Source organism: Stomoxys calcitrans, chromosome 1 (genome assembly GCF_963082655.1).
Source record: "Stomoxys calcitrans chromosome 1, idStoCalc2.1, whole genome shotgun sequence".
NCBI lineage: Eukaryota > Metazoa > Arthropoda > Insecta > Diptera > Muscidae > Stomoxys > Stomoxys calcitrans.
Window position 1 is genome coordinate 217035580 of NC_081552.1, and position 25392 is coordinate 217060971.

The following is a 25392-nucleotide window of genomic DNA, read 5'->3' on the forward strand; positions in this document are numbered from 1 at the left end:
ACGACCTACATCGATAACAAAAATCTGTACAAAATTTCAAGCGGCCAGCTTTTCGCGTTCGACCGCTAAGTGATTTCGACAGAATGACGGACATGTCTAGATTGACTTAGAACGTCGAGACGATCAAGAATATATAAACTTTCTGGGTATTAGACGAAAAAATCGAGGTGTTGCAAACGAAATGACTATATAAAATATACCCTCCTATGGTAAAATGCAAATTTGCCCATAAACATTCCATTAAGGAACTGGGGAAAACTTCTCACATATCAATGAGTGCTGTCCGATTCAATTTTAAGCTCAATGATAAGGGTCGCCGGCATTAGGAGGTGATAACCACCGCTGAAAATTTTTCTTATGCCAGGATTCGAACGCAGGCGTTCAGCGTCAAATGCAAATTGCAAATTTTGCCAATGAACATTCCACTGAGGAACAGGGACAAACTTCTCCTTTTTAAAGCCGAGTCCAAATGGCGTGCCGCAGTGCGACACCTCTTTGGAGAGAAGATTTTACATGGCATAGTACCTCACACATGTTGCCAGCATTAGGAGTGGAAAACAACCGCTGAAAATTGTTTCTGATGTTCTCGCCAGGATTCGAACCCAGGCATATAGCGTTATAGGCGGGCATGCTAATCTTTGCGCCACGGTGGCCTACTTTTAATTGGTCAAGACCTTAAGTCGAGAGATCGATTTAAATATAAATCTGGGCCGATTTCAATGAAGTTTTGCACACATGTTGGGACGTCACACTTTGTGCCAAATTTTGTAAGGATCGGATCAAAATTGTGGCTTCTACAGCTTTAAAAGGACATATCGATGAAAAGATATATATGGGAACTAAATCTGGACCGATTTCAAAGAAATTTTGCACTTATATTGGGACATCAAAAAAAACACTGTGCCAAATTTGGTAAAGATCGGACCAAAATTGTGCCTTCTACAGCCTTAGTGTTTGTCCTTGGACCAAACAAGAGACTTTTGCAAAGTTTTATGAAAATCGGACATTATGGGGTCTTAGACAAATATTTCGAGGAGTTACAGACAAAATGACGAAATTAGTATACCCCCATCCTATGGTGGAGGGCATAAAAACTAACCGTCCCTTTGATCCTTTCTATTCCAAATGTATACCTTTTTATTTCCCTTCAGTTCTCTACTGCTATTTTGAGGTGTTTTATTTGTCCATAGCTGTTTTCATTTAAATCTGTGCTTTTCCTTCTTTCCTCTTTTTTGTGAATAGAAAAACTGAACCCATTTGAACTGAAAATGAAAAAATGGCATCGCACGGTTTGCTAAATAATCCGGTTATAAACAAAGATCATTGTTTACATTTCAATGTTATTTGTTGGTCAATTCCGGGGCCCAGAGTTGGTGTTTGTGTCCCACATTAAACATTTTTGGCTTTCAATAATAAATGAATTTGCTCGTAATGGAACTGGTGTTTTGGTTATAGCAAGTGTTGCTACAGTTAGAGTTGAAGCGGAAGATAAAGCTCCTATCGGTTGTGAAGAGGGCAACAAAAATCCAACTGAATACACGTGAAAAAAAAACAAAACAAATCTTGATGACAGATGCCTATCTGTGGTGCAGAGGTAAGCATGTCCGCCAAACGCCTGAGTTAAAATCCCAGAGTGAATATCAGAAAAATTTTCAGCGGTGGTTATCTCCTACTATTGCAGGCTGAATTTGTGAGGTATCCTGCCATGTTAAAGCTTCTCTATAAAGCGGTGTCGCTAAGCGGCACACCGTTTAGGATGGGCATAAAAAGGAGGTCCCTTATTCATTGAGCTAAAATATCAATAGGACCGTACTCATTGATATGAAAGAAGTAACCCCTGTTCTCTGTTCGAAATCTCCATGGGAAATTTAGCAATAGTAGTAGTTTAGAAGATGACAGATAGACGGGAGCCATATAGAATTTTAACAATTTTATGTGAAACAATCTACATATATTCAGTACTCCTAAACGATTTTAGGCAAAAATTTCATAGGTTCTGCAAAACAAAAAATCATATTATCAGTGTATTTCTATGCCATTGAGACCAAGTAAATATTTTTGCCCTTGTTTGCCAACACATAAATGTTATGTTGGACCTGCCGCTCGAATATGGCGTTACATTATAAATTGTTATGTTTTTCGTATACAAACACCAAAAAAAAGCACACCAACACACACACCCACACACAGGAATTGCCCAAAATACCTTTTTGCTGGCAACAATTCCCACTTCTAGTTGATCCTTGCTTGGGCTCATCTCCATGGCCTGGAGTTTTGGCCATTCATTCATTCATTCATTTGTACATTCATTCGTTTGTTCGCTCACTCGCTTGTTTGTTGGTTCGTTTGTCCGTTGCCAGTGAGTGAGTGGGACGTGTTCAAAATAAATTGTACGAAATGTGTTAACGCAACTATTTGACATTTAATTAGTTTGTGAGCGGAATATCAAAATATTTTTGTTCGCATTCGCATCCACTCTAGCAAACCGACAACCAAATGGTCAACTGGTCAACAAACAACCGCCGAGCCGCTCCAATGGCCTTAACGGTTAAAGGTGACATGACCCTTGCAGGCGCCGTATATACGCCTCCTCATCATTGAGCAAATTACCGCACAGCAATGGGTTTCTGTGGTTTCATTTTGTGGCAGCGCGACACATGATATTGTTGTTGTCCATCCACAATGACCAAAGCAATAAACAGAGAATCAACAGCAGTGGCATGTTATCAGAGACGACTGATATCCTCATATGTGGCTAAAGCAATAGAATGGAGCAAAGCTGTCACAGATAGCATCGGAATAACATTTAAAGGTCCATATGAGAACAAATTTAATTTCGAAAGCAATTTTTGAAATTTGTTAACAAATGCCTTTAGTTTTGATTTTTGCGCTTGTTTTCATGGGGTCTGAAAATCTCTTAAAGGTTTTTTGTACAAAAACAATCAAAGAGGAATGGATAAAAATTGTCATGTTATTAGAGCTATATCAGGTTATGGACCGATTTGGACCATAATTGATTTGGATGTTGGAGACCATTGTAGAAGCCATTGTACAAAATTTTAGCCAACCAAAAATCTTAGTAAAAAGGCATTACGATACCCTATGGTCACAATGAACAGTTTACTATTGATCATATTTTATTGTAATACTAGCTGGACAGGACCCGCTCAGCTGTGCCTTCTTTCACTCTCTTATTTTATTTGAGGCCTATACTGGCAGGGACAGGAAACAAGTCCTTTTTGGCCTTTCTAGATATTTCACCCCAATATGGATATTATATTGGTAGAGCACCAAATCCCTTCCATTTGAGCCTTATCTTGCTATGGTCGGTAAATAAATCCCATATTATCATTATTGGTTTATATTTCCCTTTGGCGGGTTTTTAAGTTGGCGACCACCCCCCCTAGATATCCCGCATTAAATAAGGGTACCAAATTTCGCTTAAATCGCCCCACCCTTTTCCGACATCTGGCGTTTTTGAATATAGGGTGAGGGGAGGGTCCGCCCATTAAAGTTTGTATGTTAGATTTACTTCATTCTCTTGGTTTTGGTGGTGGATTGGAATTGCCAAACCCTTTGCCCCGAAAGTGAGTATCAGATTCATACTCTACTCCCCAAAACTAAATTTGAGCTGCCTACATGTGTGTGGTTTAGGGGGAGTTTGTAAAGTGAGGCGTCCATTAAATACTTGGCCACAAAATAGATATCAGATTTGAGCCCCTTTTTGTCATAATCCACAAATATGAACAGTTGGAGGAGTATGTAGGGTGGGCGGCCATCCACGCACTTAGCCCTGAAAAAAATCTCAGCATCGTGCTGATATTTGTGTCCCAATTGCCATTGGTTTAAGGGGAGTTGACCTCAAGATTGGATACCTAAATACATTGTCTACTAACAAATACCTATTATTTGAGCCTCTTATTGCCATAGTAGGTAAACACGGGCGGTTTTAAGGGAGTTAAGGGGGCGGACTCTGAAATAATATTACCGTCGGGCTAGAGCACGATTTTGTTTGAGCCCCATAATGTCAAGTATTTTGAAGGTGGCGATCGATATATTCAGAGGCTACGGGTCTCGTTCAGATCCACACTAATTAATTTTTTTGTATTGCTAATCTACATACAAAATGTGTCTATCCCAATTTGAGGGTATAGAGTGTACTCTACTACCAAAGACCTTTTATTGCAGTCCAATTCTATCCTGATCGGGCTTCATACATTTTTCTTAATTCTTTTTTTTTTTTTTTTAGAATAGGGGGAGGTGGATTGGCCTCTGACACATCCTTCCTTAACATGACAGTTTGGTATTGTTTTTATTGCAAGGAGGGGGTCGGTCCCCTCAACGCTAAGACCCAAAAGACTACTTATTTAAGTCCATTAATGTCGCGGTGTACATGTCCTGCTGAACGGCAGGACGTGACGTGGTATTTTGTGGGTGGGCCGTCCCAGACTCCGTCCCAAATGTGAATACCAGATTCGTAGTCAACTCCCACAGACATTTTATTTGATACCCATTCTGTGACGTTGGAAATTCATGGCCGTTTTTAAGGTTTTTAGGGTTCGGGAGGCCCCTTGGATCAAATTCTAACAACATATATGTTCCCAACTTCCAAACATCTTTCATTTGACACCCTTATTGTCCCAATCGGTAAATATGTCCTGCTGGGGGTTTTGTGGGGTAGGGATGCCCCCCAGACACCAGGAATACATTTTTATATCAAATTTGTACTCTACTTCTAAATAACTTTCATTTGATACCCATATTGCGCAAAGGAAAAAAAAGTCCTTTTGGGTGGTGTTTTTGGGTGTGGGGGACCCCTGGACACTAAGGGTTCTATTTTTATGCCAAGTTCGTACTCCACTCTTATTTCTACCCATATTGTCCCAATCGATAAAAATGTCCGTTCGGGTGGGTTTTGGGTTGGTTTGGGTTTGGTTAGATGAGTAAAATTGTTCCGGTCCAAAGGACCGATAGCCGCGGCAAAAGTATGGCCATTGGTTATTTAAAGCCGACAATAACTCGCCTTGTCATATCAAACATCATAAACATATTTGTGCTGCCGTTGCAGCTACTCCGTATGGAGTGGACGCGCCCATTAGTTCACAGCTAAGGTTCTGGTGACAGCAATGAACCACACACAGATCGAACCTCAATGTTCCAGCCAGTGTGGTGCTCACAACCCTACATTGAAGGTTTTTGAGACATGACATGTGCTCCATGATGGGTTGTTGCGTGATCTCAGTGTCAACCACAAACCAATTGGCTCCAGAGTCTGCGTTGCATTTCCCGACTTGGTCCAACTAATTATGCTGTTTGTGATCTCTGACCAATCTGTCAATCTGTCCCTTAAGTTCACTTTTCCTTATGTTGCCAGTGTTGTTCGCCGGACCACCCCTGACTTCAGCCGGGAAATTTGGTGTAATGGTCGGTATTCGAGCGGTAGAAATGAAACGAGCTGCTGCTTTCTAGATGATTGAGCGGAGAACCTTGCTGAGCTGTGTTCATACGAAGTGGGCGATTGTCGTCGGAATGCCTCTTTGAATTGCTCCCTGAAACCTGACCCTTCTTCTAGTTAATGTATGTTCTGCGCTCGGAGACTAAGAAGTCATTCGGTTGACGAAGCTGTATGATAATAGGAACACGGTCTAAGGAGAAGGTCCTCGCCATGTTGAGTATGCTACTGATCGGATCATATTTGGATATAGCTGCTACGGTCTTCAACTCTATAAGCTCCATTATTTGCCCGATTTTGTTTAAATTTTGAACAATTAGACAAATTTTAACGAAATTTGGTAAATCATCTAATCGTTATATGATATTTGGGTTTATCGAAAAGAATGCAAAATATTTTTATTTTCAAGTTCTTTGCCTGTTAGGTCGAATATCATTAAATTTTACAATTTTTGTTTGTTTCTCTTTCGAGACGATTTCAATGATCGGAGATTTTCTTTGCAATTGGAAAAGGTAAGCCAGAGAATGCAACACACACGTTAACCACAATAGAACGCATTTCGTAATTTGGTTACAATTTCTCAGCAGCCATATGACGATTATTCACCAGCCATTAATATAACTTCCAACAGATGCACAGAATCCATGGGAGTAGTGTAATTTATGTAGACAAAAATCTGCCATTACACAAAAAACACATGCATTGGAAAAAGCACAGCTAATAGACAAGGTTGTCGAGCGTGGTTAATGTAGTATTAATATCATAGAGGCATTTACGCAACAAATTCTGTATCCATATTCAATGATTCATTATCTTCAGGATATTTTCCTCAAACTATATAATTCCTTTACATAAAAATGGTAGCAGATGTATTATTGATAATTGTAGAGGTATTGCGAAATTAAGTGCAATACCAAAGCTGTTTGAACTTCTGGTTTCTCGTAGGATATCACCAATTATTTCATCCTATCAACATGGCTTCATTAAGGGTAGGTCGACTTTGACCAACCTGTTGGAACTGAAGTGTCATGCATATGATTGTTTTGTAAACAGATATAATTTACTCTGATTTTAGTAAGGCTTTCGATACTGTGCTGCATGATTTATTACTGTTTAAACTTGACATGATAGGTTTTCCATCTGTTCTTTTCAATTGGATAGCTTCTTATTTACAAGACCGTACACAGAAAGTTTACTTTAATTATATTCTTTCCAAGAATATAGCCGCTTATTCTGGTGTTTAACAGGGCAGCCATTTAGGTCCATTGCTGTTCGTTCTTTACTTGAATGATCTTCCATCAGTTATTCAGTCTTCAAGGATTTTAATTTTCGCAGATGATGTGAAGTTGTTTTGTAATTTGGATTTTCCTGATCGGTCACTGTGCTTGCAGATCGATCTGCACTCTCTGGTGGACTGGTAAAGTGTTAATGGCATGGCGCTTAATCTTAAGAAGTGCAAGAAGCTATCTCTTTTCAGGGTTAGACCTATTCTAGGTGACTATTATATAGGTTCTTAGAAATTGGATAACGTAGATTGCTTTACTGATCTTGGTGTTATTTTGGATTGTAGATTACGTTTTAATTTGCACATTGACCCGTGCATCAATAAGGCAAAATCGTTGTTGGGTTTTATAAAACGGTGGTCCAAGGAGTTTGTGGATCCATATGTGGCCAAGCGTTTGTTTACAAGTTTAGTCCGGCCTACATTGGAATACGGTTGTGTGATTTGGAATCCATTCTACAAGTGATATTCAGATAGATAGAGATTGAATCAGAACAGGTACAATTTATTCTTTTTGCGCTTAGGGGCTTATCATGGAATTCGGCTGAATTTCTTCAACCCTGCGAGAACCGCTTGATTATAGATTTAATAAAGGAGGCGCTTGATGCCTAGGGTCGTATTTATTGTGAAATTATTGCGTGGTCAGATTAATTTTCAATTCTTAACTGGCCGTAGGAGCGGGTGTAAGTGGCGTGGGAACGAACGAAAAAACAAAAGTACAACATACCAACATACCGCTCTTGAAGCCTTCACACCTTGTGTGGCTGATGAGAAATTGTAACCCAATTATGAAACGCGTCCCATAGTGGTCGGTGTGTGCTGCGATCTCTGGCTTTTCTTTTCCAATTGGAAAGGAAATTTAGGATCATTGAACTTTCGAAATAGAAACAAACAAAAATTTATTACAAAATATTTAACTTTTCAATTTATCTACAAAGTTTCTTCTCTTCAATTCCATACCAATTGCATGCTGTGCATCCAATTACGATATGCACCTGTTGTGGTTTTTATTTAATTTTTTCTGGCCTAATTATAGTATATGCTTTAAAATGTCATGGTTTTCTTTAAGCGCCGACAACGGCAGACAGACAAACGTCACTTTTACTAGCCTATTTATTAGCAATTCATTAAACTAGACTCTCTCCTACCCTCTGCACCAACAAAATGTGAGTAATTTCTTTATGGTTGGTGACCATTTTTGTCTGTTATACTGCCTCGGGATACAGAGACGACCATGACAAATGTTTGGACAAATATTATATGAGAATTATGTGACATTTCTATGGCAGATATGAATTTGTTGTCATCACATGTCTGTCCAACATGCCGGACACAGCATAAGGATAAAGACCATTAATCTCAACTAGACTATAGTGTTGAGTGTCAAGTGTTTTTAGGAAAATCCTTAATCATGGATCCTATTTCAAGTTTTGTATGAAAAAATGATATCATCACAACTACAAAGTATGAACATGACAGGATAATATTTTATGTCATTCGCCTAGAGAAGAGTGCATGTGTCGGGATGTTTGGAAAACTATGAGAAGGAAATTATTATATGGAAAAATGTTACATGAATTAAATAAATTTTATAAGAATGAGACTATATTTTTTGGGGTTCTTTCCGCTGATGCGGTTAACTGATTTGCCTGTACATGAATTGAAAATTAAACTGAAAATTAAACAAATGCCAGTTAGGAAAGGCAAAAGTCGTGCGCTGCCGACGGTAGAATACCTTACATCTACCCTACTAGTACAAAATGGGAGCTATATCTAATTCTGAAACGAATTCTATCAAATTCACCAGGAATACTAAGAGTCAAACCAAAGTCCTTAGATATTGTGGTAGTCGTCGAGAAAAGCGTTGTACAAAATTGGTCAATAATGAATAAAAGTCGATAGAAATATATATATGGCAGCAATATCTACATCTTAACCGATTTCTATCAAATTCACCAGAAATACTAAGAGTCATAAGAAACTTCTTAAATATTGTGGTAGTCGCCGAGAAAACGTTGTACGAAATTTTGCCAATATTGGTCACTAAATGCGCTTGCAGTGGCTCTAAGAGTTAAAATCAGGCGATATATATATATATATATATATATATATATATATATATATATATATATATATATATATATATATATATATATATATATATATATATATATATATATATATATATATATATATATATATATATATATATATATATATATATATATGTGAGAGCTATATCTAAATTTGAACCGATTTATATGAAATTCAAATAAAATATTGATAGTCAAGAAGAAATCCTTCCTGCCACATTTTGAGAGAATCGGTTTACAAATGACCATTTTACTGCAATATTTCCTAAAATCGTAGTCAAGAAAAAATCTTGCGTGCTCTGAATACAAAAAAAAAAAAAGGTAAAAGCGCGCTAAGTTCGGCCGACCGAATCTTATATACCCTCCACCATGGATCGCATTTGTCAAGTTCTTTTCCCGGCATCTCTTCTTAGGCAAAAAAAGGATATAAGAAAAGATTTGCTCTGATGTTATCAAGAAGTAAAATAGAGAGATCGATTTATATGTACAAACTACGCAATTTTCATCAGAACGTTTTCAAATTTGGCACATACATTTTTTTGTGGTGTAGAGACGAAGCCTATTGAAGTTAAAACAAATCGGTTCAGATTTGGATATAGCTCCCATATATATGTTCGTCCGATTTGCAGTAATAATGCATTAATTTTGTCATTTGTTAACCGATTCTCTCTCTCTATAGGAGCGTGATGAGACCAATACTTACTTACGCCTCAGTAGTTTGGTGGACTGCTATGGAGAAAAAGTGCAACGTTAGGACCATACAACAAGTTCAGAGAACATGTTGTCTTGGCATAGGCGGAGCGATGAGGACCTCGCCCACTAAGGCTCTAGAGACTATTCTAGATATCCGACCCATCGACATAAAAATCAAGTGTGAGATAGCCACTGCCGATATGAGACTTAAGGCGATGGGAAAAGGGATTTAGGATGGGAGCAGCTCATACCATCGCGGTTTAATCGAGGCGACGATATGAAACCTGGAAGGAAGGGAAGAGGTTTCAGATCGGATATCTGAGATGAACCTTGAGGTCGAGTGCAAGGCACTGCTGCCAGCGTTACAGTCTTGGATTGACGGGACCCTAGTATTGCCATCTGGAAGATTATATTACACGGATGGATCAAAGCTAAAGGACAGAGTGGGCCTGGGGGTCTACATTGAGAACCGAGGGACTGAGATCTGTTTTAGGCTCCCAGACCATAATACGGTCCTGCAGGCGGAGATTCGGGCGGGGCGTCAAGTGTGAACATCTTTACGGACAGTAAAATTGCCATAAGGGCAATAACAATCAGGACGGTAAAGTAACGAACTGTTTTGGAGTGTAAGAAGGAGATTAACTCCTTGTCTGATGATAGCAAAATCCGCATCGTTTGGGTGCCGGACCATAACGGAATAAGGGGGTAATAAAAGGGCAGATGAAGGCCAGAGGACTGCCGTCAATAAACTTGGGTAACTCGTAGCCTTTCGTGTCGATGCAGTCCGAGTTAAGGGCGTGGGCGACAAATGCGCCTGCAACCCTGCGGAACAGCGAAACGGCAGGTAGGACGACAAAAATCGTATGGGGGGATCCAGATCGTTAGAAGACGAGGCTATTACTGAAAGAAAGTAAGAAGGAGTTCAACATAGCTATTGGTATCATGACGGGACACATAGGCCTACGAGCTCACTTATGTAAAATCAGCGCGGCAAGTGATAGCCTGTGTGGGGCATGCGGGGAGGATGATCAGACGTTGGAGCATTTCCTCTGTCATTGCTCGGTTTTCGCGTCTAATAGATACCGGCATTTAGGTGGAGACACTATATCAGAAATGAACCACCTTAGGGTTGTGGCATGGAAAACAATTAAGGATTTTGTAAGTAGAACGGAATTCCTAAATTTGATTTTCTTTTTCGAGGTAACTTTTTATACCCACCACCATAGGATGGATGTATACTTATCCTGTCATTCCCTTTGTAACACCTCGAAATGTTTGTCTAAGACCCCATAAAGTATGCATATTCTGGATCGTCTCGACATTCCGAGTCGAACCAGTCATGTTCGTCCGTCAGTCTGTCGAAATCATGATAGCGGTCGAACGTGCAAAGCTAGCCGCTTTAAAATTTTGCACAGATACAATGCAAATGGGTAGAGATGGGTTTCTACCGGGTGAATACCCAACGCACTGTTTAAATTTCATCGAAATCGCATGAAAAATGCTCGTTTTATGGGCTATTTCGGGAGATCGGTCTATATGGCAGCTATATCCAAATATGGTCCGATCTGAACCACATTTCTGGTAATAAATGGATCTTTCATGGCCTCCATACCCTATATCGGGAGATCTGGTGGTCGGTCTAAGGGAAGGCATATCCAAATATAGTCCGATCTGAACCGCACTTCACAGAAATGAAAATGGGTCTACCGGAACTCACTGTGCCAAATTTCGTCGAAATCGGATGATTTCCAGACCAGACTTTAAGTCAGGAGATCGATATATATAGCGGCTATATAAAACTAAAATCCGATTTTATGAGATCAGAATATCAGGTTTATATACAAAGGGTTAATGATCAAAAATTGTTTGGAATTTTTTCTTACCCAAGATATCTGCAAGAATATAAATACCCAGCTTTTGGGTATAAATGGGTAAATGCTCGGGTATTTACCCAATTTACGCGGTAAATACCCAAAAGGTATTTAGGCCCGTCTCTACAACTGGGCCATATCAGTTTAGATTTGGATATAGCTCCCATATAAACCAATCTCCCGATTTGGCTGAAATTTAGCATGCGTTGTTCTGTTAAGACTTCCTACAACGGTTTTGAGTACGGTCTAAATCGGTCAAGAACCTGATATAAAAATTAAATAAATTTTTGCCTATGAACATTCCACCAAGGAACAGGGGCGAACTTGTCACTTATCAATTTGTGCAGCCCGATTCAAGTTTTAAGCTCAATGATAAGGGGCCTCCTTTTTATAGCCGAGTCCGAACGGCGTGACGCAGTGCGAGAGAAGTTTTACATGGTATAGTACCTTACAAATGTTGCCAGCATTAGGAGGGGAAAACCACCGCTGAACATTTTTCTGATGCTCTTGCGAGGATTCGAACCCAGGCGTTCAGCGTCATAGGCGGACATGCTAACCTCTGCGCTACGGTGGCCTCCAATAACCTGATATAGCTCCCATGTAAACCGATCTCCCGGTTTGACTTCTTGATCCCTAACAAGCCGCGATTTTTATCCGATTTGGCTGATATTTTATGTTGTGACTCTTAACAACTGCGCCAAGTATAGTCAAATTGGTCTATAACCAGGTATAGCTCCCATATTTTAGGAGAATGGTGGTGGGTTCCCAAGATTTGGTCTGGCCGAACTTAGCACGCTTTTACTGGTTTTTATACCCTCCACCATAAGATGGGGGGTATACTAATTTCGTCATTCTGTTTGTAACTACTCGAAATATTCGTCTGAGACCCCATAAAGTATATATATTCTTGATCGTCGCGACATTTTATGTCGATCTAGCCATGTCCGTCCGTCCGTCCGTCTGTCTGTCGAAAGCACGCTAACTTCCGAAGGAGTAAAGCTAGCCGCTTGAAATTTTGCACAAATACTTCTTATTAGTGTAGGTCGGTTGGTATTGTAAATGGGCCATATCGGTCCATAACCTAATATAGCTGCCATATAAACCGATCTTGGGTCTTGACGTCTTGAGCCTCTAGAGTGCGCAATTCTTATCCGACTTGAATGCATTTTTGCACGATGTGTTCATAACCTGATATAGCTGTCATATAAACAGATAGAGGGCGCAATTCCTATCCGATTTGGTAGAAAATTTTCATGAAGTATTTTATTCTTACTTTCAACATCTGTGTCAAAGAAGGTTCAAATCAGTTCATAACCTGATATAGCTGGCATATAAACCGATCTGGGATTATGACTTCTTGAGCCTCTAGAGGTCGCAATTATTATCCGATTTCCCTGAAATTTTGTACTACGGATCCTCTCATAATCTGAATCGGTCTATAGCCCGATACAGCTCCCATATAAATCGATCTCTCTATTTTACTTCTTGATAACATCAGAGCAAATCTTTTCTTATATCCTTTTTTTGCCTAAGAAGAGATGCCGGGAAAAGAACTTGACAAATGCGATCCATGGTGGAGGGTATATAAGATTCGGTCGGCCGAACTTAGCGCGCTTTTACTTGTTTTTTTTTTGTATTCAGAGCACGCAAGATTTTTTCTTGACTACGATTTTAGGAAATATTGCTGAATCGGTTAACAAATGACAAAATTAATGCATTATTACTGCAAATCGGACGAACATATATATGGGAGCTATATCCAAATCTGAACCGATTTGTTTTAAATTCAATAGGCTTCGTCTCTACACCACAAAAAAATGTATGTGCCAAATTTGAAAACGTTCTGATGAAAATTGCGTAGTTTGTACACGAATTAACGAATTAGCTTAATCGATTCAGCAAGTGATTCTGAGTCGATTGGTATGCTTGTCAATGGGTCTATCTCTCTTTCTTTTGGTCGTTACAAACAAATGCACTAAGATAAAACACCCTGTACCACACTAGCGGTGTAGGGTATAAAAGCAACACATATGCATCTGTTTTCCCTTAGCCACCAATAAAGTTTCCCATAACTCACTTCGTTATGACAATTTCATAATTAAGCGGCGGCTTGTGTGAAAAAGATTCCAATTCACACTTTCAACTTAAAGCCAAGCAAAAAAAAACAAAGTTTCACTTTATCATGCCAACGCCAGCGTATTTTTAGCGCTAATTAATCCGCCAATTAGAGAATGGTTAAGATAAGTTCTTTCCAAGCATTTCCGCCAAGTGTAAATGTGCAACAAGCCACATACTCAAACTGAAGAACAACACACATATGCGCCCATACATTCATACATACACATATCCATTTTAAGGAGTCACACAACTCACTCAAAACTTTTCAATTTGTATGCCAACAACAAGAAAAACAAAAAAACAAAGTAGCAGAACTTTTCAATTTTTAAATTTAATTTCTTGTTGATTTCGAATCGCTGCCTTTCGCTTCCTTCACTAACGCATCAACTTTTATCGTTTCCTTTCTTCTACCGCCCACCATCGCCTACAACTTGTATCCCCATTGTGTATTGCCTGCTGATTGCACTACCCCAATGATGATTATCTACTATCTACTCGGAACAGTTACAACATTTGTTTTATCGGCTCTTGTCAGCCACGAGAACAAATTGGATATGGTGCATGTACAGAATTCAACTCTGGCTGGAGGTGTTGCCGTTGGCACTGTCTGTAATTTGCTGATTGGAGCTCATGGGGCCATTTTAATTGGTATCATTGCTGGTACAGTGTCGGTGATGGGCTATCGTTTTATAACGGTGAGTACATTTAATTATACATTTCTCTCCGACGTATGTTTGCTTCATAAACACTACTGGTAATTTGAACAAGGTAAGATATTATAGAAAGTAGGGTTTTCCAAGAAATTTTCTCTAAAACCAAAATTTCTATGAAATTTTCTCTAAAAACAAAATTTCCATGAAATTTTCTCTAAAGACAAAATTTCCATGAAATTTTCTCTAAAGACAAAATTTCCATGAAATTTTCTCTAAGGACAAAATTTCCATGAAATTTTCTCTAGAGACAAAATTTCTATGAAATTTTCTCTAAAGACAAAATTTCCATGAAATTTTCTCTAAAGACAAAATTTCTATGAAATTTTCTCTATAGACAAAATTTCTATTAAATTTTCTCTAAAGACAAAATTTCCATGAAATTTTCTCTAAAGACAAAATTTTCATGAAATTTTCTCTAAAGACAAAATTTCCATGAAATTTTCTCTAAAGACAAAATTTCCATGAAATTTTCTCTAAAGACAAAATTTCCATGAAATTTTTTCTACAGACAAAATTTCCATAAAATTTTCTCTAAAGACAAAATTTCCATAAAATTTTTTCTAAAGACAAAATTTCCATGAAATTTTCTCTAAAGGCAAAATTTTAATTTAATTTTCTCTAAAGACAAAATTTCCATGAAATTTTCTCTAAAGACAAAATTTCTATGAAATTTTCTCTAAAGACAAAATTTCCATGAAATTTTCTCTAAAGACAAAATTTCCATGAAATTTTCTCTAAAGACAAAATTTCCATGAAATTTTCTCTAAAGACAAAATTTCCATAAATTTTCTCTAAACACAAAATTTCTATGAAATTTTCTCTAAAGACAAAATTTCTATGAAATTTCCCTTTAAGTCAAAATTGCTATTCAATTTCCCTTAAAGACAAAATTTCTATGAAATTTTCTCTAAAGACAAATTTTCCATGAAATTTTCTCTAAAGACAAAATTTCTCTGAAATGCTCTTTCAAAACAAAATTTCTATGAAATTTGCTCTAAATTTTTCTTTTTAATAGAAATATTTGGCTGTTGTATTCACGCTATTAGAGATATTGGCCTGAAATTTGCACGGATACGTACGATAAGCATTGATGCTTGATTTTGCTCATGAGTAAGTGGCCAAAGTGAATGCAGTTGCAGACTGGCACTATTTTACCCAACTTTGCAATTGAAAACTTCAATTTACTTATATACATGTAGACTTTATGAATAGTCAATGATGCGTTCAATGATTGCTTGAATAAAGCAAATCTGAAACATGTGCTCTGAACATATTCTACTATAAACTAAAAAGTATTTTAGTTATTTTGAAAACACTCATACTCTACTCTGTCTATCTAGCTCAACAGATTACACTCAAAACTACTTCCATAAAGAATTCAGTTTTCAAAATTAGAAAATGTTATCCTGTTGAACAAAAACAAAATGTCTGACAAATAATACAGCTCACGAGAGGTGTGTGTCTCATGCAAAAAATTGTGCGTAGTCAACAAAGTGCAGTAAAACTTACAACAAAAGGTTAAAATGTTCAACTGCGTGGCTAAGGTAAGGTTAGGTAAGGTTAAAAACAGGTGGTGGATATTAACCCGCCCCATGCCGCTATGGACATACATCTAAGCCATTAATGGGATTGTTGTGCGCCCTAAACAACAATTTATACAAAATAAAGTTAGTTCAAGGGCATAACTTAATTCTCCATACCAAACTACTGTCAAACCAGCAAAAATTAAAGCTTCTAGGATACGAATAAAGCTGATGGATACAAATTGCAAATTTTGCTCATGAACATTCCACTAAGTAACAAGGGCGAACTTCTCACATATCAATGAGTACAGTCCGATTCAAGTTTTAAGCTCAATGATAAGGGGCCTCCTTTTTATAGCCGAGTCCGAACGGCGTGCCGCAGTGCGACACCTCTTTGGAGAGAAGTTTTACATGGCATAGTACCTCACAAATGTTGCCAGCATTAGGAGGGGAAAATCACCGCTGAAAACGTTTACTGATGGTCTCGATAGGATTCGAACCCAGGCGTTTAACGTCATAGGCGGACATGCTAACCTCACTACGGTGGCCTCCTGATCGATAGACCGATTTATATGGCAGCTCTACCAGGTTATGGACTGATTTGGACCATAATTGGCACAGTTGTTGAGAGTCGTAACAGAACCCTGTGTTGAGCCAAATCGGATAAAAATTGTGGCTTCCATGGGCTCATGAATTCAAATCGGGAGATCGGTTTATATTGGAGCTATATCAGGGTCGTGACCGATTTGGACCGTACTTAGCACAGTTGTTAGAAGTCATAACGGGACTCTAGAAGCAAAATTTCCGCCAAGTTGGACAAAAATTATGGCTTCCAGGGCCTCAAGAATTCAAATGGGGAGATCAGTTTACATGAGAGCTATATCTAAATCTGAACAGATATGGGCAATTCGCAATCCCCAACGACCTACATCAATATTAAGTATCTGTAAAAAAAATTTCAAGCTGCTAGCTTAACGCGTTCGACCGCTATCGTGATTTCGACAGACGGACGGACATGGCTAGATCGACTCATAACGTCGATAACATAAAAAAAAAAAAAAAAAAAAAAATATATATATATATATATATATATGAAGATTTAGAGGTGTTACAGAGGTTAGCTGCCGTATAGACCGATCTCCCGCGTTAAGGTCTTGGGCCCATAAAACCTTATTTATTATCCGATTGGGCCAAAATTTGGGACAGTGAGTTATATTATGCCTTTTGACATCCTTCTTAATGTGGTCCAGATCGGCCCCGATTTGGATATAGCTGCCATATAGCGTGATATCTCGATTTAAGATATTGGGCCCACAAAAGGCGCATTTATGGTACGATTTCGCCGAAATTTGGGACAGTGAGTTGTATTAGGCCCCTCAACATTCGTCTTCTATGTTGCTCAGATCGGTCCAGATTTTAATGTAGCTGCCATATAGACTGATCTCTCGATTTAAGGTTTTGGGCCCAGACAAGGCGCTTCTATTGCCAGATGTCGCCGAAATTTGGGACAGTGAGTTGTGTTAGGCCACTCGACATCTTTCTGCAATATGGCACAGATCGGTCCAGTTTTGGATATAGCTGCCATACAGACCGATCTCTCGATTTAAGGTCTTGGACCCATAAAAGGCGCATTTATGGTACGATTTCGCCGAAATTTGGGACAGTGAGTTGCGTTAGGCCCTTCAACATTCGTCTTCAATTTGGCACAGATCGGTCCAGAAGGCGCATTTATTGTCTGATTTCGCCGAAAATAGAGACACTCAGTTGTGTTAAGCCCTTCGACATCCTTCTGCAATATGGCACGGATCGGTCCAGATTTGGATATAGCTGCCATATAGACCGATCTCTCGATTTAAGGTCTTGGGCCCAGACAAGGCGCTTCTATTGCCCGATGTCGCCGAAATTTGGGACAGTGAGATGTGTTAGTCCACTCGACATCCTTTTTTATTTCGGCCCAGATCGGTCTTATTTGGATATAGCTGCAATATAGACCGATCTCACGATTTAAGGTTTTTGGCCCATACAATGGGCCTTTATTGTCCGATTTTGCCGAAATTTGGGACCGAGAGTTGCATTAGGCCCTTCAACATTCGTCTTCAATTTGGCACAGATCGGTCCAGACTTGGATATAGCTGCCATATAGACCGATCTCTCGATTTAAAGTCTTGGCCCCAAAAAGGCACATTATAATCCGATTTCGCTAAAATTTGACACATTGACTTACATTAGTCTTTTCGACATCCGTGTCGTATGTGGTTCAGATCGGTCTACATTTGGATTTGGCTACCAAAAAGACCAATATTTCGTTCTACAAAATTAAACAATGACTTGTACTTATTAGACCATTCAATATCCGTTTGGAATTGATCCAATTCGACCATATTTCGATAAAGCTGCTATGGGGGCATAAATTATAAATTTTTCACCGTATTATGATGAAAGGTGGTTTACATATATACCCGAGATGGTGGGTATCCAAAGTTCGGCCCGGCCGAACTTAACGCCTTTTTACTTGTTTTATTTAGTGTTTTTTAATTTTCTCCCTGCTCCTATCCTCTATCCTTTCTCCAATCGCCTTTAGTCTCATTGCAGCAGTGGCTGACTAACACTTAATCTGTATGTCAATGGGTCGGATATCTAGAATAGTCTCCAGTGTCCTAGTGGTCGTGGTCCTTATTGCACTGCATATGCCAAGACAACGAGTTCGCTGAACCTGTTGTATTATCCTTAGGTTGCACTACGTGGCTTAGAACGCACAAAGATTTGGTAATGCGAGAGTGCAGGGGCTACACGTATGTCCAGGGTTCAAATCCCACTAGACTGTCTTGGTATTGCTTCCATTAAATATGAAACTGTTAATATTTTAGTCATAACACATAACACAGTCATAATTTCCATAAAAGTTTCTGTTCTAGTTTTTTTAAGATTTATCCAACATTATTTTAGTTTCGAGTGTAAATCTGCACTTTCTCCCCATGACAGAGAAAATTTTATTCCATTTTGATTTTTTAAAAATACAATAAAGAAAATGTGTAAATATTTATGTAGACCACAAGCTATAAAGATAAGCTGCCAAATTCATTCTAAAAGGGAAATTGATTTTCCTCTTTCACAAAAACCTCAATTGTTCACCAATATTTGAAATTGCCAACAATACAAACAAAAAAAAACTTGCAGAAAGGTAAAGAAATAGAAATTTAAATTAAAACTCAAATACCTCTCTTGTTTTTATTATATTGTAAAACATCCAGCTTGCACCAGCAATGTCAGAATATCTGAAAATTCAAAGCAGAAAACTGCATGCCAATTACAAGTTTATCAAACCACTCTCTAGCAACAACCAATGCAATAAATATTTAAGTTGTTTTTAAAGAAAAAATTTCATTTTATTTGGAACAACTATAAAAAGTTGTCTGCGTACAGAGTAGAGGCAAAAATTGAAACTAAACAAAAGTGCAATCAATATATTATGAGTCTTAACACCAGAATAACTTTGATGGCAATTAAAAGAACTAAATATTGAAAAAATGCCCATAACGTTTTGAGGAATCAAAATTAAATTTTTCATTTTATAGTTAATCGAATGTATGATTTTTTATACCCACCACCAAAGGGAAGGGGGTATACTACTAAACTAGTCATTCCATACGTAATACTTCGAATTATTGATCTGCTACCCCATAAAGTGTACATATTCTTGATCATCTTGACATTATAGGTCGAACATATCCATATTACTCCGTCAGTCTGTAGAAATCATGATTGCGGTCAAACGTCCAAATGTATATTTGCTTGAAATTTTGCACAGATATTTCTATTGTAAATGGTCAATATCGGTTCAAATTTGCATATAGCTCCCATGTTAGCTCATCTACCGAATTGAGATCTTGATCCCCTGAAAGCCATCATTGTTATCCAATTTGTCCGAAATTTTGCAAGTGGTGTTCATTTATGACTTTCGACAATCCAACTCATACAAGGGCTGGTGTATAAGTTTCTGCTCTTGACGTCAATATGATCAATTTGGTTCCTTACTTCTTGATCTGGGAACAACCATGTGGGCTTGTGAATTTTTATACCCACCACCATAGGATGGGGGTATACTAATCTAATCATTTCGTTTGTATGGGTGCTATATCAGGTTATAGACCGACTTGGACCGTCTTTGGCACAGTTGTTGCAAGTCACAGCAGAACATTATGTGCAAAATCTAAAGCCAAATTGGACAAGAATTGTGGCTTCCAGGGGCCCAAGAAGTCAAATCGGGAGATTGGTTTATATGGGAGCTATACAAGGTTATAGACCGATTTAAACCGTACATGACACAGTTGTTGGAAGTATTACAGAACACTACATGCTAAATTTCAGCCAAATCGGACAAAAATTGCTGCTTCCAGCGGGCTCAAGAAGTCAAATCGGAAGATCGGTTTATAAGGAAGCTACATCAGGTTATAGACCGATTCGGACCGTACTTGACACAGTTGTTGGAAGTCATAACAGAACACTATAAGCTAAATTTAAGCCACATCGGACTAAAGTTGTGACTTCCAGTAGCTCAAGAAGTCAATCGGGAGATCGGTTTATAAGGGAGCTATATCAGATTATAGACCGATTTCGACCGTACTTTACACAGTTCCTGCAAGTGACTACAGAACAGTACGTGCAAAATTTCAGCCAAATCGAACAAAAATTGTGGCTTCCAGTGGGCTCGAGAAGTCAAATCGAGAGATCGGTTTATATGGGAGCTATGTCAGGTTATAGACAAATTCGGACCGTACTTGACACAGTTGTTGAAAGTCATAACAGAACACTATCTGCAAAACTTAAGCCACATCGAACTAAAATTGTGACTTACAGTGGCTCAAGAAGTCAAATCGGAAGATCGGTTTATATAGGAGCTATATCAGGTTATAGACCAATTTCGACCATACTTAACACAGTTGTTGCAAGTCAATGCAGAACACTATGTGCAAAATTTTAGCTGTCTCAGCCAAAAACTGTGGCTTCCAGGGGCTCAAGAAGTCAAATCGAGAGATCGGTTTATATGTGTGCTATATCAAGTTCCAGACCGATTTGAACAGTACTTGGCAATGTTGGTAAAAGTTATAACAGAACAATACATGCAAAATTTCAGCCAAATCGGACAGCCAAAATTGCGGATTCCAGGGGCTCAAGATTTAAATATCGGGAGATCTGTTTATATGGGAGCTATATCCAGTCCGACGACCGACATCTATAGTTAGGTAAGTTAGGTTAGGTTAGGTTGAAAAGAGGGTGCAGATATTAATCCGCCCCATGCCACTATGGACATACACCTAAGCCAGTAATCGGCTTGTTGTGCGCTCTAAAAATTATAAAGTAACCTCTAAAAAAATTTTTAGTTAGTAATTCCGTGCTACTTACAAGATCCTTAATTGTTTTCAATACCACTCCCCTAAGTTGGTTCATATTGTGTCTACACCTAAGTGCCGGTATCTGTTGAACACGAAAGCCGGACAATGACAAAGGAAATGCTTCAACGTCTCATCATCTTCCCCGCTTGCCCTACACATGTTATCACTCGCCGCACCGATTTTACATAAGGGAGCACGTAGTCCTATGTGTCCCGTTATGATGCCAATAGCTATGCTGACCTCCTTCTTGCTTCCTTCAGTAATAGCCTCGTCTTCTCACGATCTGTATCCCTCCATTGGATTTTCGCCGTTCTACCGACCATTTCGCTGTTCCACAATGTTGCATGCGCATTCGTCGGCCACTCCCTTAACTCGGGCTGCGTCGACCCGAAAGGCTTCGGGTTAACCAAGTTTATTGACGGCAGTCCTCTGGCCTTCACCGCCAAATCGTCTGCCCTTTCATTTCCCCTTACTCCGTTATGGCCCGACATCCAAGCGATGCGGATTTTGCTATCCTCAGAGAAGGCGTTAATCTCTTTCTTACACTGCAAGACTGTTTGTGAACTTACTGTCCTTGTTGTTATTGCCCTTATGGCAATTTTACTGTCGGTAAAGATATTCTCACTCGACGTCCTCGCGTTAGCACACCACCACTTCACACATTTCGTGGTCGCCCGGATCTCCACCTGCAGGAGCGTATTATGGTCACACAGTCTAAAACATATCTCAGTCTCTGGGTTCTCAATGTAAACCCCCAGGCCCCATTCTGTCCTCTAGCTTTGATCCATCCGTGTAACATGATCCTCCAGATGGCAATACTAGGGTTTTCGTCAATCCTCTGCGCCTCTGTCAGCAGTCCCTCGCACTCGACTTCCAGGTTCATCTCAGGTTTCCGATCGGAAACCACTTTCCTTCCTTCTCGATTATACCGCGATGGTATGAGCTGCACCCATCCTCAATCCATTCTCCCATCGCCTTAAGTCTCCTAGCCGTAGTGGCTGCCTCAAACTTATACAGATTAAGTTTGGGGCAGCCACTACTCAATGGGTCGGATATCTAAAATAGTTTCCAGTGCCCTGGTAGGCGTGGTCCTTATCGCTCCGCCCATGCCAAGACAACATGTTCTCTGAACCTGTTGTATGGTCCTTATTTTGCACTTTTTCTCCATAGCAGTCCAACAAACTACTGAGGCGTAAGTAAGTATTGGTCTAATCACTATTCAGGCCCTGTTTCGAGCCTACGACTCATCTACATAGTGCCCAACATCTGTGTGCTTTCTCAATACGTTGCTGAATGTGGCACTTCCAATTAAGTTTCCTGTTCAAGATCACACCAAAGTATTTGATATTGTCAGTTATCGAAATCGTTGCGTTTAATTGGCCCACCATCGTCTTCCTCGTGAACAGGCATATTTTAGTCTTCTCTGGGTAAACATTGAGACCTCTGGGTCTAGCCCAGTCACATGCCATATGCAAGACCCATTCGGCCCTTCTGCATAGCTCGTTCAAATTCTTACCCCTTAGAAGTATTATAACATCGTCTGCGTAGCAGACGTGTTCAAATCCCTCCTCAGTCAGCATCCGTAATAGGTCATTTATGGTGGTCACCCATAGGAATGGCGATATAATGCCCCCTTGTGGCGTGCCCTGTGCCACTTTCTTCCTTTTATTTGGGTCTATAGGCCTTTGATGTCGCATAACTTCCACTGCCGGGTTTGGGTATAAACACCACTCTTGCCTCCTGCCAGGCATTCGGAGCACATGCAAGTCCTAGACATGCTGTGAAAGAAGTTAGTATATGTGCAAAATTTCAAGCGGCTAGCTTTATGCGTTCGTGAAGCTACCCGCTTGAAATTTTGCACTTATACTATTGGTTGTTGGGAATTGCAAATGGGCTGGTTCAGATTTAGATATAGCTCTCATATAAACCGATCTTCCGATTTAACTTCTTGACCCCCTGGAAGCCGCATTTTGTGTCCGATATGGCTGAACTTTTGCATGTAGTGTTCTTTTTTGACTTCCAACAACTGTGTTAGGTACGGTTTAAATCGGACTATAACATGATATAGCTCCCATATAAACCGATCTCCCGATTTGACTTCTTGAGCCCCTAGGAAGCCACAATTTTTGTCCATTTTGACTGATCATTTGCATGTAGTGTCCTTTTTTGACTTCCAACAACGTACTTTTATACGGTCTAAATCGGTCTATAATCTAATATATCTCCCATATAAACCGATCTCCCAATTTGACTTCTTGTGTCCTTGCAAGCCGAAATTTTTGTCCGATTTGGCTGAAATTTTGCATGTGGTTTTCTTTTATGATTTCCAACAACTGTTTAAGTACGGTCTATAACCTGATATAGCTCCCGTGTAAACCGACCTCACGATTTGTTTTCTTGACTTCCTGGAAGCCGCAGTTTTTGTCCGATTTTGCACGTGTTAAGTACGGTCCAAATCGATCTCTCGATCATCCTTGTTCGATTCCTAGAAGCTTTAATGTTTGCTGGTTTGACACAAGTTTGGTATGTAGAATGGCATTATGCCCTACAACTTTATTTTGTATAAATTTTTAGCAGAATCCATGGTGGTGGGTTCCCAAGATGCGGAGTGGCTGATCTTAGCGCGCTTTTACTGGTTTTGCGGTATTACAATAGACAAAAATAGTTTAAGTGAGTCTGTTTAGAAAAATAGATTGTCACTTCAACCTTATCCAACCTTATTACAATCCATTGTCTTTTGCTTAATACGACCACCTTTTGCCTTGACTACTGCTCATAGTCGGTCAAAAAACAAGTTGCAAGCTGCACGAATAATCAGTCGGTATTTCGGCTCATTCCCCTAAAATTGCTTTCTTCAGCACATCTATACTGTCATAATTTTCAATTCTTAACTTGGTTGGTTAAATTTAAATGCTGCAGTACTCATTTGAATGAGAGTCGTCACTTTTCTTGATAAAGCCAATATGCTTTGAACTAAATTACTTTGATTACCATTTAATATTAGTTGGGTGCACAAATAGTCTGAGAATGCTAGCCCCTACATCTTAACTTTAATAAATTCAATTTCAATTTCAATTCAAATACCTATCATATTTTTCAAAATCAAGAATGAAAGAACACAATTATTGCACTGCAGACCTAAAAATATAGAGGATGAGTAGGTAGATGGACTCTTTTAAAATTCCTTTGTAATTATATTTACAAACAATACAAAAACCCTGGTTATGTCCTAAGCGAAGACACAATGGCATTTCCAGCAATAAAAATTCCATTAACAAAATTCTAAATGAAATGCCCAGTTTATAAAAATGCTCTAAAAACATAATTAAGATTTTATTGTTATTTTATAGGGGCTAATTGAATTGTAATTACATTTTTAGAAATTTAAGACAAACAATTCAGGCTAGAAATGAAAACTAATGTTAACGAAGTCAACAACAAATATGTGTATTACCAACAAGTAACAAGTAAGAGCGTGCTAAGTTCGGCCGGGCCGAAACTTATATACCCTCCACCATGGATCGCATTTGTCGAGTTCTTTGCGCGGTATCTCTTTTTAGGCAAACACAGAATATGAACTGTTATGCTATTGGAGCTATATCAGCTTATAGTCCGATTCGGACCATACAAGAGTTGAATGCTGAACATTGTAGAAGTTATTGTGCATTTCATTCGGATAAGAATTGCGCTTTGTAGGGGCTCAAAAAGCAAAATCGGGAGATCAGTTTATATAGGAGCTGTATTAAGCTATAGATCGATTCAGATCACATTAGACACGAATGTTGAAAGTCATGAGAGAAGCTGTTGTACAAAATTTGTGTCAAATCGGATGAGAATTGCGCCCTCTAGAGGCTCAAGAAGGCAAGATCCCAGATCGGTTTATATGGCAGCTATATCAGGTTAAGTACTGATTTGCGCCATACTTAGCACAGTTATTGGAAGTCATAACAAAACACTTCATGCAAAATGTCTGCCTGTTCACGAGGAAGACGAAGGTGGGCCAATTTAACGCACCATGTTTCCTCAACGAAACGATTTCGATAACTGACAAGGTCAAATACTTAGGTGTGATCTAGGACAGGAAACTTAATTGGAAGTGTCACATTCAGCAGCGTACTGAGAAAGCTCACAGATGTTGGGCACTATGTAGATGAGTCGCAGGCTCGAAATGGGGCCTGAATCCGAGGATAGTCCACTGGCTCTACAGAAGCGTGATTAGACTAATACTTACTTACCCCTCAGTAGTTTGGTGGA

At 39.0% G+C, this 25392-nt stretch overlaps 1 protein-coding gene across 2 annotated transcripts in view; it reads left to right on the forward strand.

Annotated features, from left to right (window-relative positions):
• Window positions 1-25392, forward strand: part of LOC106086181 (ammonium transporter Rh type A) — a 127628-nt gene that overhangs the window by 81304 nt on the left and 20932 nt on the right. For both annotated transcript variants that reach the window (XM_059370693.1, XM_059370689.1), the window contains exon 5: window positions 14014-14204. In XM_059370693.1, the coding sequence (XP_059226676.1) occupies window positions 14014-14204 (191 nt within the window). The remainder of the gene's footprint in view (window positions 1-14013; window positions 14205-25392) is intronic.